A 15,256-nucleotide genomic window follows, 5' to 3' on the forward strand; every position below is an offset into this window, starting at 1 on the left:
AAGAATAATGGGTGCTCCTATAAACATTGCTGAATTTAATAGCAATTGCAATAGCATTTAGACTAATATACACTTCACAGTACTTTACAGCTCTTTCTAAGTGGTTTATAGAGTCAGTCTTCATTTTACAGACCTTGGATGGATGGGGGGCTGAGTCTAACTTGAGCCGGTCAGGATTGAATTCCTGACAGTAAGCAGAATTATCCTGCAATACTGCTTTCTAACTACTGTGCCACCATGGCTCCAACTAAGGTGGCAACATAATTAAATACTAATTTATATTTTTATACATTTTAAACTTTTAAATTATGTTTTATCAGTTATATTTACACCAAGTTGCATAATTTTTCAAGAAGTATATTTAATTTTTTAAAGATAATAAATAGAATTTATCCCTTTAAGATGCTTCTTTTCATTTCAGCAGTCTTGATAACCAGCCTGGTTAATTGGGGACAATTTCTGAAACAGTTACACTTTTAAAAATATTGATTAGTTTAATATTATGTCTCATCTTTGGACAGGGTATCTTAAATGAGTCACAAGATTAGATGCATTGGAAGAATCTGTGGCTCCAGTGAAATAATTGTTTCCCACTTGCTATATGTCTATTTTGTTATATGATAATCTGTGATTACTATGTTTTGTTGCAGCCATTGTTGACAGCTCAACAGTTAGCCTCAGCTGTAGCTGGAGTGATGCCAGGAGCCCCTCCAGCACTGAATCAACCTATTCTGATTCCTTTCAACATGGCTGGACAATTGGGTGGTCAGCAAGGTCTTGTCCTGACTTTACCTACTGCTAACCTCACCAACATCCAAGGGCTTGTAGCAGCAGCTGCAGCAGGAGGCATCATGACATTGCCACTGCAAAATCTACAAGGTAAAAAGTTATTGAATCTTCATCGTATTGATTTATTAGCACATAACAACATCTGTAAATCCAAAACCATATTTTGAAAAGTTACATTCCTTGATGCAGATTCACATGCTTGTTCCTTGATAGTTGTCTCTTTGACATAATTTATACTTTTAAAAGCTTGGATGGTAAAATTCTTGCCTCATTTGGTTCTTGTGTATATATTTATTTATGAACTTCAACCTTTGTCATCTTTGGCAATGACTGAAATAGCCAGAATTATAGAAATATGAAATCTAGTTTGAAAAAAGCATGTGCTATATAATGTGCTAACCTGTGGAAGTTCTCAGTAGATTTCCTTGTCTACTTGTGGAGAAATATCCACAGTCAGGCTTTCTTACAAATGCTTTTTATTTTATTAGGAAAGTTTAATATTTCATTGTGTGGATTCAAGAAATGTGTCATGCAAAAACTAAGCCAGGAATAAGCTTTTGTCAGATTTTTTGCCCATTGGGCAGCAACTCTATTTCCTATGGATGATATGCCCTTGCCAAATTTCCTTTCTCCTTCTAGACCGCCAACATCATTATGCTATTTGCCTATAGCTATAATTTTATAGTTTTGCCAACAAGCTAGGTTTATAGCTAGTCTCAAATCTGAAGTATATTTTGGGGGGGGGGGGAAACCCTTCAATTTGTTTATGGACTTATAGCAAAGAGAGACAATATTTCATAACAAGGGTCATTACAAAGAAAATTGCAATTACTTTCAGTTTCCTGATTCCTTCTTTGTATTTTCTTCTATCCATGGTTTCATTAATTGAAAAAACATGTATAATACTTGTAATAATACAGGCTTCTCAACCCGATGTTGAGGTTAGGGTTAGGGTCAAATATACCATTGTTGTAGATATAGACTCCGGTAGTTGCAACTGGAGGCACACCTAGGAAGGCTGACATTGGTGAAAACATTCACGGTAGATTAAAGAGATACTGTATTAATCTGTGGAATAATGTTATTTTTTTACAAATTTATTTTATAATCAGATGATGATGCGAGGAAATTGTGCAAATTTTTGAATAGTTAATAAATATAATACAATATTGGTATCAAGGCACTATGAATGGTTAATTGAGACATGCAAATTTCTTTTCCTAATGCATATTACACTTAACGAAGCAATATAACATACAGCAGGAATATTCAGGGATGATCCAATGTTATGTGTTCAATGTTTATTACACTTGTATGCCGCCCTATTCCCGAGGGACTCAGGGCAGCTAACAAACAAGGTGGGGGGGGGAATACAACAACAAACAAAGACAAAAACAAATACAAAAAACAGATTAAAAACAACGCAACAGTCGCAACAATTCAAGTGAGGCTGGGAACTCATCAGCCCCAGGCCTGCCGGAACAGCCAGGTCTTGATAGCTTTGCAGAAAGCCTGAAGGGTGGTGAGGGTCCGAATCTCCACGGGGAGATCGTTCCAGAGGGCCGGAGCAGCCACAGAGAAGGCCCTCCCCCGAGGGGTCGACAGTCGACATTGGCTAGCGGATGGTATTCGGAGGAGGCCTAATCTGTGGGATCTAATTGGTCGTAGGGAGGTAATTGGCAGGAGGTGGTCTCTCAAGTACGTGTGTGGCTCACATATGCATTTATACTCTATTTTTAAACCCATAATGCTTCTGTCATATGCTAATAATGCAAGAAATTATCTGTCTTGAATTGGAGAATAAGAGTCTGTTAAAATGTATAAAATGGTAATGCTTATTATAACTGTTGTGTAAGGTACAGGCAGAGTTTAGATCAAAATATTTTTGTTAGAAAAGCAATCCCCAGTCGCTTTTCTGTCATTATACCAATAAACGATGTAATAGCTGCAGTTAGGACCATCAATGGGTCATCCAGTGACACTTAAGATTTCATTAGCCTTCCACTGAAATTGATTGAGGACTGATAAAATAGGAATAATATACAATTAATTTCTATAATTATAATGAATTATTATATAATGTATATAAGTAATCTTACATAGCAGAATTTTAAATAGAATTAAGAAACATAGAAGATACTTGCAACAAAGAACCATTTGTTATTGAAATGTTTCAAAAGATAGAGATAATGGGAAGGCACATCTCCATGTTCTCCTGTCTATGGGCTCCCATCAATATCTGTAAGCTATTCCTGGAAACAATGTTGGGTTAAATATTGAGGATAGTGACAGTAACATAATGAAACCAAATGTGATAAGAATTCCTCAGTTAAAATTAGTAACCATCCAGGATACTGTGGGAGATAATCTGCATAGAACATTTCTTATGCAGAGATTGAAACTCTGGATTTGAAATCCAATCCAAATTCTGGATTTTACCTCTTTTCTTCAAATCAGTTTGCCTTTCTCTTTTCAATGCAAGGTTTCTTGCATTGAAAAAAATAAAGCCTTGTTTAGAAGCTGCAACAAACATGTTTTATGTCAAATAAATTTCTTGTGTTCATTCTTTTCCTTTCGCTTTCTCTTCCTTCTCTTGTTTTCTTCATTTTTATTACAAATAGTATTCTCTTGAATATATTGAATACGATCCCTCTATCTTTGAAATGGGCCAATCAATTCTGACTGGGTTAAAAATATAAGCCTTGGAGGAATTTTTTACTCTCATACTTCCTACATATCAGTTTACTGCCTCCTTGTTTTTCTACCTTTTAGATATTCTGTTTTCAATTGTGTATCCTGAGTTGAACTGCTTATAAATACAATAGACAGATAATAGATATTACAGTAGCAATATAAAACTGCTATAACAAGTCCTTATAAAATGATGCATCATTGAAATGTAAAAATTAAGTATTTAAAAAATGAGTGCTATAAAGAAAAAAACAGTTGTTAATTATTTTATTATTTTTGGCATAGAAGTCATTAAGAGGAAACTTTTTTCCTTAGTCATCTTTCTTTGCATATTCTTTTTACCACTGAGGAAATAAGAACAGGAATTACCAATCTATACTATAATACAGCACATAAGATTCAATTTGAAACATTTTCAGTTATCATTCAACTTCATATTTTCTATTTCCTAATGCATACTCTATAGCTATGTATTCCAAAACACAATCTAGAACAATATGTAATGGAAAAACATTGAAGCATGTGTGAAAGAATTAGATCCACCTTAAAACTTTCCATTTTATATTTTTTTCTATTTGCATATTTTGCTGACATAAAGACAGGCAAAATTTTCTCACAAATCAAATGGGACTTTCATTAAGTGAAACTGACTAGCATTCTAAATAGTTTTTAAGTAATTAAACTGCAGTTGCTTTGATAATATGATGGATTGTTTGATGCACCAAAACTAAACAGTTGCCAAAGATTGAGAAAGGAAGACAACTAATGTGCTGAACTATCTACCAATTGCATGCATGATGCCCTCACCTGTTAGCTCAGTGGCTCACCTCTACCTTGGGCAGATTTTAAACTTTAATGTCAATAGACCTTTCTTATCATAGTTGGAAATGGTTTTTACCTTAATGTTTAAAATAATGTCTTCCTCTCGTACCATCGTACCATTATGCTGCACAGAAGAACCTGTCATTCATAAATCATAAATGAAAAGGACATACTAATGCACAAATTTTGCTTGTTTAAAATTTGAGAGTGCATGTAAAGTAGGGAACTGCAGATTAAAAAAAAGAATGGAGGAAAAGAGTTATGATGAAATAAAATGGAAGGAAGAGGCTTTTTAGTGTAGGTGGGTGATGAAATCTTAATAAGGTCATAGGCATTTTAAAAGCACAACTCTTGATTCCTTCATGTTCCAGTTTGTATTTACTGCAGGTATTATATTATAAATAAACATAAGATGATATATATTTTCATTCATTCTACTTTACTAAATTGGATTCTTTGCCTAGCTTCTGTGCAACATTTTGGCTGGGAAAAAATAGTATTTGGAGCCAAATGGTACTTCTGAGCAATTTTCATTTAGGGAAGTGTTGCAGGGGAGGCCCATATTACTATTATTAACAATAAAATAAATAAGATTTGTTCAGCCTGTTACATGGTAATTTAAAGAATCCATGGAATAAATGTCAAATACAATTAATGGAAATATTCATAATTGGAAACCATTTGCAATATATTTATAGTAATAATAAGAATTTTTCTACAAATTACATTGACTCTACAATATACAATATGATCTTATACTTTTTTCTAGAATGTTGCAATATCTCTTTTTATCAAGGGAATGAGAAAGCAGGAATATGACAAAATATTCTCAAAGTGCTGGAATATGTTTCAGTCAAGAAGCATGAACACTTTACACAATGAAAACAAATGTAATAATAAGACACTGGGCCTCTGCATGCCTACTTTGGTTGATGGGGGAAATAAAAATGGAGCAGTCTTTAAAAATCTTTTCATCTACTATACCTAATAAGGAAGTGAAGTTTGTGTTATGTTTGGGTGGAGGGATCATTTAATTACAAATGGAGAATAATTGAGGAAGGCAGATTATCTACTATCATTTCTTCAGTACTCACTAGAATAGGAAGGCAAGATATACTTGAGTTACATATGGAAATAATCAAAAAACTTTGGCAACACTAATTTTAGAAGGTCAACAATCTCTCAGACCCAGTAGTAAGTCCCTGTTTCTCACCAACTGATTCCAAAAGATATTCCCCCATTTTCCATAGCTTTTGTTCTGTTTTTCTTCTGGGAACATGTTTTGAAGCATGGTTTTTATCCTGGAAGATAAAAACACTGCCGTATTTCCAGTTGAATTTAGAATGGCCACAATAGTTACTCTATGTACTAAAAAAAGGAGTTGTGGTTTCTGATTTCTCCAAATTGTAATTTTACTAAAAATATCCTTAAGTACAGGTAAACATTCTCCATGCAGTAAAGATAAATTTCCTAGAATGCAGGGACATGCAGTCAGGGGAGGCAGGGGAGGCAGGGCCTCACCACTGTCATCATGAAAAGAAAAGAAAAAAAAAAGGAAAAAGGCTGAGGTAGTTGCTGCCAGAGTCACAGTGGATGACTCTGCTTAGTGCTTAACTGTTTAAAAAAGCCTCTTAAAAAGTGCCCTCTGCAGCAGGAGGCGAGAGAACCACCTGCCTCATTTAGTCTCTCTTTATGATCACTTGAGCAGAGTTAAGCAAGGGTTAAAAGCCAAAAAATTCCTTATGTGGATGAGGCACATGGTTCTCTCACCTCCTCCTATAGAGGGGACTTTTTTAGAGGCTTTTTTTAAACAGTTAAGGAGAGTCATCCATTGGAGGCTCTGGCAGCAGCTAACCCAGCCTGACCTCAGCAGCTCTTGCCTTTTCCTTTTTACATTTTTTACATTTTCAACATGGCAGACAAGAGCAGAGTTCAAATCCTCTGTGATTGTGAAACAGCTGGAAAAGGTATGTGGGTCGGAGGAAGGGGGAGGAGTTCAAAATTAATGTAATTTGTAAGTAATTTTTTATTGTAAGTAATTTGTGTGAGTGTGTGTGCGTGTGCGTGTGTTTGTTTCTTCACTTCACTCAAATAAACTCTCTCTCAATTTGAGAGCCTAGAACTGTGTTGGCATTTTGGCAGCTGCTGCACACTGCTGAATCATATTTAAATGGTTGTCCACTAAGACTCCAAGATGCCTTTCACAGTTACAACTGTTGAGCAAGGTACCACCTATACTGTACCTCTGCATTTCATTTTTGTTACTCTTTTCACCATTGAATTTCATTTTATTAGTGCCCAATGTTCAAGTTTGTCAAGATCCTTCTGCATCTTTAGCTTATCTTCTGGTGTGTTGGCTATTCCAGCCAGCTTGGTGTCATCTGCAAATTTGATGAGTTCCCCATTTATTCCCTCATCCAAATCATTGATGAAGATGTTGAAGAGTACTGAGCCCAAAACAGAGCCTTGAGGTACTCCTCTGCATACTTCCCTCCATGAAGATGCAGTTCCATTGAGGACTACACGTTGAGTGTGGTTGGTCAGCCAGTTATGAATCCATCTGGTGGCGATGCTGCCTAACCCACATTCTTATACTTTATCTAGTAGTAGGTTATGGTGTACCTTATCAAACACCTTATTGAAGTCCAAGTAAACTATATTGACGGCATTCCTCTGGTCACAATTTTGTCACATTGAAGTCCAAGTAAACTATATTGACGGCATTCCTCTGGTCACAATTTTGTCACATTATCAAAGAATGCAATAAGATTAGTCTGGCATGACCTGTTTTTGACAAACCCATGTTGGCTTTTGGCTATTACTTTGTTTGCTTCTAGGTGTTCACTAATTCACTGCTTAATTATCTTTTCCAGAATCTTTCCTAGTATTAAGGTCAGGCTGATAGGTCTATAATTTCATGGATCTGGTTTTTTCCCCCCTTTTCTGAAGATGGGAACCACATCAACTCTTTTCCAGTCCTCTGGCAGTTCCCCAGTGCTCTAGGATCGCTGAAAGATATAGTTCAGTGGTTCTGAGATCTCGTCTGCCAGTTCCTTTAGAACCCTGGGGTGTAATCCATCCGGTCCTGGTGATTTGAACTTGTCTAGGGTAAACAGATGCTTACTTACCATTTTCTTCCCTATTTCAACTTGTGTTCCTACTCTGATTTTTGTGGTGCTGTTTTTGATAGACTATTTAAAAAAAGATTCTATCCAAAATACAAAATACCAGCTGCAGTTATTCACTTAAGAACTGTGGCAAGAAAGGTGGTATAATTTTAGTGACCAAAGTTACAATGGCATTGAAAAAAGTGACTGATGACCATTTTTCACACTTAGCGACCATTTTCACACTTAGCGACCGTTGCAGCATCCTCATGGTCACGCGATCAAAATTTTGATGTTTGGCAACAGATTCGTATTTATGATGGTTTCAGTGTCCTGGGGTCATGTAATCGCCTTTTGTGATCTTTTGACAAAGTCAAATGGGGAAACCAGATTCACTTATGTTACTAACTTATCAGCTGCAGTTATTCACTTAAGAACTGTGGCAAGAAAGGTGGTATAATGGGGTTAGTGACCAAAGTTACAATGGCATTGAGAAAAGTGACTGATGACCATTTTTCACACTTAGCGACCATTTTCACACTTAGCGACCGTTGCAGCATCCTCATGGTCATGTGATCAAAATTTTGATGCTCATTTTTCAAAATTTCCCAAGCTTCTTGAGTTGTTTCCCCCTTGAGGATTCTCATCCATGGAATTTTTCCCAAGCTCTCTCTAAGTTTATTGAAATTAGCTCTCTTAAAGTCCAAGACTCTAGTTTCACTTTGTTCTACTACTTGTGTTGAATTATAATGTTGAATTTCAATATTGCATGGTCACTTGCCCCCAGGGTTCCTGTGGCTTCAACACCTTCTACCATTTCCTCTTGGTTAGTGAGAATTAAGTCCAATATGGCTGATCCCCTTGTTCCCTTCTCTACTTTTTGGGAAACAAAGTTGTCTGCTAGGTTTGATAGGAACCTGTTGGATCTTCCACTTGGTGCAGAGTTTGTTTTCCAGTTGATGTCAGGGTAGTTAAAATCTCCCACTACTATTGTGGTGTGCTTCCTACATACCTTAGTTAGCTGACTGGCAAAAAGTTCATCTACTTCCTCTGCTTGGTTGGGTGTCCTGTAGTATAGACCTATGGCAATGTCATTCGTCCCCCCCCCACCTTTAATATTGACCCAAATGCATTCAAGATAGTTCTCATCATTGTTATGCTCTATTTCTGTAGAGAGGTAATTATTTCTTATATATAGTGCAACTCCACCTCCTCTTTTATTTTGTCTATTTCTTTTAAATAATTTAAATCCTTCTAGCTGTATGTTCCATTGTCGGTTTCATCCCACCAAGTTTCTGTAATGGCAACAATATCGTATCTGCCCTCTTTTACTTGAATTTCTAATTCACCCTGTTTATTCCTCATACTTTGTGCATTGGTGTATAGACATTTGAGTCCATTTTGATTGACCCAGTGTTTACTGTCTACATAACCTGTGTTATGCCTGACTGCCCCTTTTTTCTTGCCACTTGTATGATTCATGCACATGGCATGGCACTCACTATTAAATGCTTGGTTTTGCTTGACAGCGGGAGTGATAATCTTACCCGCACAAACATCTGTGTTACATGCACTGATAACCCTAGTAGCCAGCATGGGTTTGTTAAAAACAGATCATGCCAAACCAATCTTATTTAATTTCAATTTTTCATAAAGAGACTAAATTAGTTGAGCAGCAAAATGTTGTGGGCATAGTATACTTAGATTTCAGTAAGGCATTTGACAAAGTACAATTTAACCACAATCTCCTTCTTGGTAAGCAAGAAAAATGTGGAATAGACAACATCACCACCAGATGGATTTGTAGCTAGTTGACAAACCATACATAATGAGTAGTCCTTAATGTAGTCCGCATGAAGTCCACATCGAGAGAAGAGTGGGGTACCACAAGGCTCTGTCTTAGGCCCAGTACTCTTCAATATCTTTATAAATGACTTAGATGAGGGAATAGAAGGGGAACTCATCAAATTTGCAGATGATACTAAACTGGAATAGCAGGAATAGCCAACACTCCAGAAAACAAACTCAGGATCCAAAAAGATTTTGACAAACTTGAACAATGGGCCCTATCCAACAAAATGAAATTTAATGTGGAGAAAAGCAAAGCTTTACATTTAGGCAAGAAAAATCAAATGTATAAGTACAGATTAGGTGAGACCTAGCTCAAAAACAGTAACTGCGAGAGGGATCTTGGAATCCTAGTGGATGATTACTTGAATATGAGCCAGCAGCCTGTAGCAGCAGCCAAAAAAGCTAATACAATCCTGGGTTGCATAAACAGAGGCATATAATCAAGATCACATGAAGTATTAGTGTCGCTTTACAGAACCTTAGTAAGAACATACCTGGAATACTACTGCAACCAATTTTGATTACCATACTACAAAAAAAAAATGCTGAGACTTTGGAAAACGTTAAGAGAAGAGCAACTAAGATGATCAAAGACCTGGAGACTAAACCATACAAAGAATAGCTGTAGGTTTTGGGTCTGGCTTGTCTAAAGAAAAGAAGAATAAGGAGTGACATGATAACAATATTCTAGTATTTGAGGGGCTGCCTCTTTACCAAAGAAGAGGGGATCAAATTATTCTCTAAAGCACCAAGGGGAGGACAAGAAGCAACCTTCTCTCTTTGTAAGGAGAAACCTCCTAACAGTGAGGACAATTAACCAGTGGAACAGCTTGGTTTCAAAAATCATGAGCACTCCATCATTGGAGGCTTTTAAGAAGATAGTCACTTATCTGAAATGACATAGGTTCTCCAGCTTGAGCAGGGGGCTTGACTAGAAGACCTCCAATGTCTGTTCAAGATTCTGTTCTGTTCTGTTCTATTCTATTCTTTTTTTTAATGTGTTATAAAAGAGCTCCTGGTCCCATTAATGGCAGAGAATCTCTCCACCTGTCACAGTAGCAGTAAGTCTACAACTCTGTGACCTCCTTCCAAATCACATCTTTTTTAAATTATAGGGACAAAGTGAACATATTCACTTTTATTGCCATCCATTGTCCAGATCAGAAAGGAAGATGGTACCATTAAATCTGCATCTTACCTGAAATATATCAAAGAAACAAAGACTAGATTCTTCATAAATCATAGAGTAATATATTCTAAATGTCACCATAAACAAGGTCTATTTAAGCATTATACGTATAGGGCACAGGTTACAGCTCATTGTGGGGATTCACACATGTACAGTTTTGCTGTCTCCATGGAAATGGGCTTTTCAGTTTTTCTCCCATGCTAAATTATTTATATTCCTGCCAAATAAAACTAGTTTTGCACTAGAAAATAGGATATTAAGAAGCTGCACATCAACCATCAAGCCACTACTATTTTATTTTATTTTTTAGATTTTTATCCTGCCCTTGTTATTTTATAAGTAAATCAAGGCAGTGAACATACCTAATATTCTTCCTTTCTTCTATTTTTCCAACAAAACAACCCTGTTAGGTGGGCTGAGTCGAGAGAAGGTGATTGGCCCAAAGTTGCCCACCCAGCTTACATGCCTATTGGAAGTCATAGTCTCCTAGTTTCTAGACCAGCACCTTAACTACTACACAAGATTGGGTCTCACTATTATGGCAGATATATAAGATATGGAAAGATTTCCATATAGCATCTGCATACTTATTCTCTGGTTTAATTGATCGATTGAAGGGGGAAAAGAAATTGATAATCATTTGACATGATTAAGATATTTGAACTATGTTATGTCAGACCTAAGCCAGCAAATTTTGAGGCATTAAAGGTAAAGGTAAAGGTTCCTCTCTTACATATGGGGTGCTCATCTCTGTTTCAAAGCTGAAGAGCCAGTGCTGTTCAAAGACGTCGCCATGGTCATGTGGCCGGCATGACTAAACACTGAAGGCACACAGAATGCTGTTACCTTCCCATCAAAGATGGTCCCTATTTTTCTACTTGCATTTTTACATGCTTTCGTACTGCTAGGTTGGCAGAAGCTGGGACAAGTAATGGGAGTTCACTCCATTACGTGGTGCTAGGGATTTGAACTGCTGACCTTTCTGATCAACAAGCTCAATGTCTTAGCCACTAAACCACCACGTCCCAAGGCATTACTGGAGGTATAAAACAGCTTAAGTGATATTTCTACTTCTAAAGTAGTAAGTTTTAGGAGAAATTTTCTATTATCTAAAAGTTTAAATATTCCAAAACTGAAATGTTTTATGACACCAATATATTTATGTATCTTTGGTTCCTGAAGTCAGTAGGAATCAGATATCTTTTGCCATTAGATAAATGCACAGTGCTAGAAGAAAAATGTATTTTTTCCTGAAAACGTATTTGTTTTATGCTTATGTCTATGTGAATTAATGTAATGCATTTATTATTATGAGAAATAGGAACTGAAAGATGAGTGTTATAATCTTCAGACTGATATTTATCCATATAATTGGCCTCTTTATAAATAAGCAAAGCACAATAAATTTAATGCAATTGATAAAGCTTATGCAATTCTAATGAGAAAAGATACCTAAAAGCTGTATGAGACGCTTTCGTTCTTTTTGTAAGTTTAATTTAAAATTTAGACTTGATACATAAAAAGAGAAAATAATAAAACAAGTTCTACCACAATGGCTTACTGATCTAAAACCCAGAGTTCTTCCCTCGAAATCCTCTTTTTAACTAACGTTATGCAGTCCTATTCATTTATATTTACTGTCCATTTACATGAAGTAGCTTTCAGGCCCTACAGAAAAATTGTTTTTTAATGAGCACCAACGTCAGTAATAATCAAAATGATATTTTACTTAAAGGAATAGTTTATTTTCATGTACTTTTGCATGTACTAGTATTATCAAACAGGAACAGGAATAATAATGACAATGGTTAATAATAGGTTACTCAGTAATGTTTCTTTTTTTTAATTGAAAAGAGAGTGCCATATCATGATAACAATTACAAATAAAGCAAAGCCAAAGAAAAAACAATAGTAAATCTTAATATACAAGCTAATAACTGTAAAATACTATATTAACAGTAATTACAGTAATATAACCAAAAGAAAAAGAAAACAAAGAGACCTTTAACTAAATTTCTTCTTACATTAGATTATTTATAATTTTTCCATATTATATCCATAGTTTTATACTTCTTTGTTTTCCAAACTAACAATTATTGACATTCATAAACTTCCCTCTCATTTCTACCTTTTGTCTCTATCCATTCATAAAATGTATTCCATGTCCTATAATATTTTGAGTCTTCTTTATCTTTAATTTTTAAGGTTAATCTATCCATTTCAGCACAATCCCAAGTTTTCCTAATTATAGCATCATCCAATAGGGTGTTCACATTTTTCCAATATTTAGCATGTAATTCTTGCTGCCATCAATATATGTAACACTAAGTATATGGCTGCTTTCTGACAGTATACCTAAAAGCCGTGACGTGCAGTCAGGGGAAGCAGGGGAGGCAGAGCCTCACCACTGTCATTATGAAAAGAAAAAAAATGTAAAAGGAAAAAGGCAAGAGGTGAGGTCAGGCTGAGACAGTTGCTGCCAGAGTCACCGGGGATGACTCTGCTTAGTGCTTAACTGTTTTAAAAAAAGCCTCTAAAATGCGCCCTCTACAGGAAAAGGCAGGAGAACGACGTTCCTCATCTAGTTTAACTTTAGGCATTTTATGATCATTCGAGCAGAGTTAAGCAAGGGTTAAAAGCCTAAAAATTCCTGACGTAGATGAGGCATGTCATTTTCCTGCCTCCTCCTGTAGAGGGTGCTTTTTAGAGGCTTTTTAAAACAGTTAAGCAGAGTCATCCACTGTGACTCTGGCAGCAACTAGCTCAGTCTGACCTCAGCTCTTGCCTTTTTCCTTTTACATTTTTTTCCTTTTCATGATGACAGGCAAGAGCAGAGTTGAAATCCTCTCTGAAACAGCTGGAAAAGCTACGTGTGGGTTGGAGGGAGGGGGAGGTATTCAAACTTCATCCTCCTGGTGCGGGGCTTTGGGCAAAGGCTGGAGGGAAATGCTCTCCCTCCCCAAGTGTAGTTTGATTGCAGGCAGAGCCATGTTGTCTTTTCAAACCTGTAATCAGTGAAGCTGGACTGGTTCCTTCCGGAGCTGGGGGAAAGTGTGTGTGCTCCAGTATGGCTCTTTGACTGGCTTCCTGCCTCCTGTAGTCTCCCTGACTCCCTCCAATCCAACTTTGTGTGTGTGTGTGTGTGTGTGTGTTTGAGGGGGGAAGGGAGACAGAGAGGGAGGAAGGAGGGGAAGGGAGAAGAAAAAGAAAAAGAAAGAAGGAAATTTATTTCGCAAAGGAGAAAAACAAATGCTGTCGCTTTAAATCGGAACTGAGGCTGCCTGGCTGTGAAATTCTGGGAGTTGAAGTCCACAAGTCTAAAAAAATTTGTGTCAGTGCCTCACCAGTCATCACACGTCACTGCCTAAAAGGCATTTTCCTGGTTTGAACTCAATATGTTACTCAGTAATTTTTCTGATATGGATTTTTATGGATATAACTAAATACTGCATCATTTTTCATGCATTTAATTATATACCGTAAGTAAACATATAATATATATAAAGTTAATAGCTAAAAATAGCCCAATACAGATTTATTCAAACATTTAGAATTTAGAATTTGGACCAGAAAAATAAAAAGATTTAATCTAACAACATTACTTTACTTCAATTTTATATACTTACACATATAAATATATACATACATTTAATATCCTGTATCCTATTATTTGCTCAGGATCTCAAAGCAGTATATAAACCCTTCTTGAATAAGATCTCAATACAGGTTGAAAGAGAGAATCCTTAGTGAACTTCAATAGCTTGATTTGAATTGCATCCTTCCCTTCTCCTATCTCAATAGTTTGGTCATCCTTCCCTTCTCCTATCTCAATAGTTTGGTCTCTATACCACATTAATATCATATATAAAAGCTATAGGAAGATTATTATATTTTAATTTAAAATAGTATGTTTTCCCACTAAAATATTTTGATAACACTATATGACATAAGTCTTAAATGGCAAGTTTAGAGTATTAGATAAGGAAATGAAATGAAATGTTAAAAGGTAAATTTGCTCTAAGAAACTACAATGAACTTGAAGAAGTTTAATTGATTACATTATATTCTCAGTATCATACTCAACTTGCAGTAGATTGCAATAAAAATAAATACCCAAAATATTAATTTTAAAGCAATTAAAAATAGTCAAACGCTGCTACTAAGTTGAATTTTTATAATAATGATACAAAGTCATACAAAAAACAAAACATCTGCTTTGAAAACCTTCTGAAAATGTGTCATGACAAGTTCCAGCCAAATCTTGGGATGAGAACTGTTGCATAGGATGAAGTCTGCCACAAAAAAATGTTTTTACGTTTTATCCATCAAGACATGATACACACCCTTTTGTCTGTATATGTTCAGAAGTTTAAAAATACTTACATTTAATTATCAATGATATTAAGTGTCAATATTCTTCTCTCTATTGAACAAAATATTTTATTTATTTAAACATTTGTACTCTATCTTTAGTAAGGCTTCACCTTACTGAATTGCTATGATATTCCAGACCGTGACATATTTAATTAGAGATTCAAAGTCTACTAAAGCTTATGGGATGGTGCTTTATTACATCACATAACTGTTTGACATTTTTCTTTGAAAAGCTGAACTCTATGCTGTATAATGCAATTCTTAGAAATTTATATACTACCCATCAGGATCGATATTAAAGGGTACGTCTCAGGAAAAAAAATATCAGAAGCTCATAGAATTAATTTAATACAACTGGACCTCTCAAATTAGATTTCTTAACTTATTTCTTTTATCAAGATGTTGTATAATATTTAACATTCCTAAGTCACTT

At 35.7% G+C, this 15,256-nt stretch overlaps 1 protein-coding gene across 1 annotated transcript in view; it reads left to right on the forward strand.

Annotated features, from left to right (window-relative positions):
- The window catches only part of POU6F2 (POU class 6 homeobox 2), a 417,852-nt gene that overhangs the window by 161,090 nt on the left and 241,506 nt on the right, over nt 1-15,256 (forward strand). The window contains exon 3 of the mRNA XM_032234653.1: nt 651-879. Coding sequence (XP_032090544.1) covers nt 651-879 — 229 coding nt within the window. The remainder of the gene's footprint in view (nt 1-650; nt 880-15,256) is intronic.

This window comes from Thamnophis elegans, chromosome Z (assembly GCF_009769535.1).
Source record: "Thamnophis elegans isolate rThaEle1 chromosome Z, rThaEle1.pri, whole genome shotgun sequence".
NCBI classification, from domain to species: domain Eukaryota; kingdom Metazoa; phylum Chordata; class Lepidosauria; order Squamata; family Colubridae; genus Thamnophis; species Thamnophis elegans.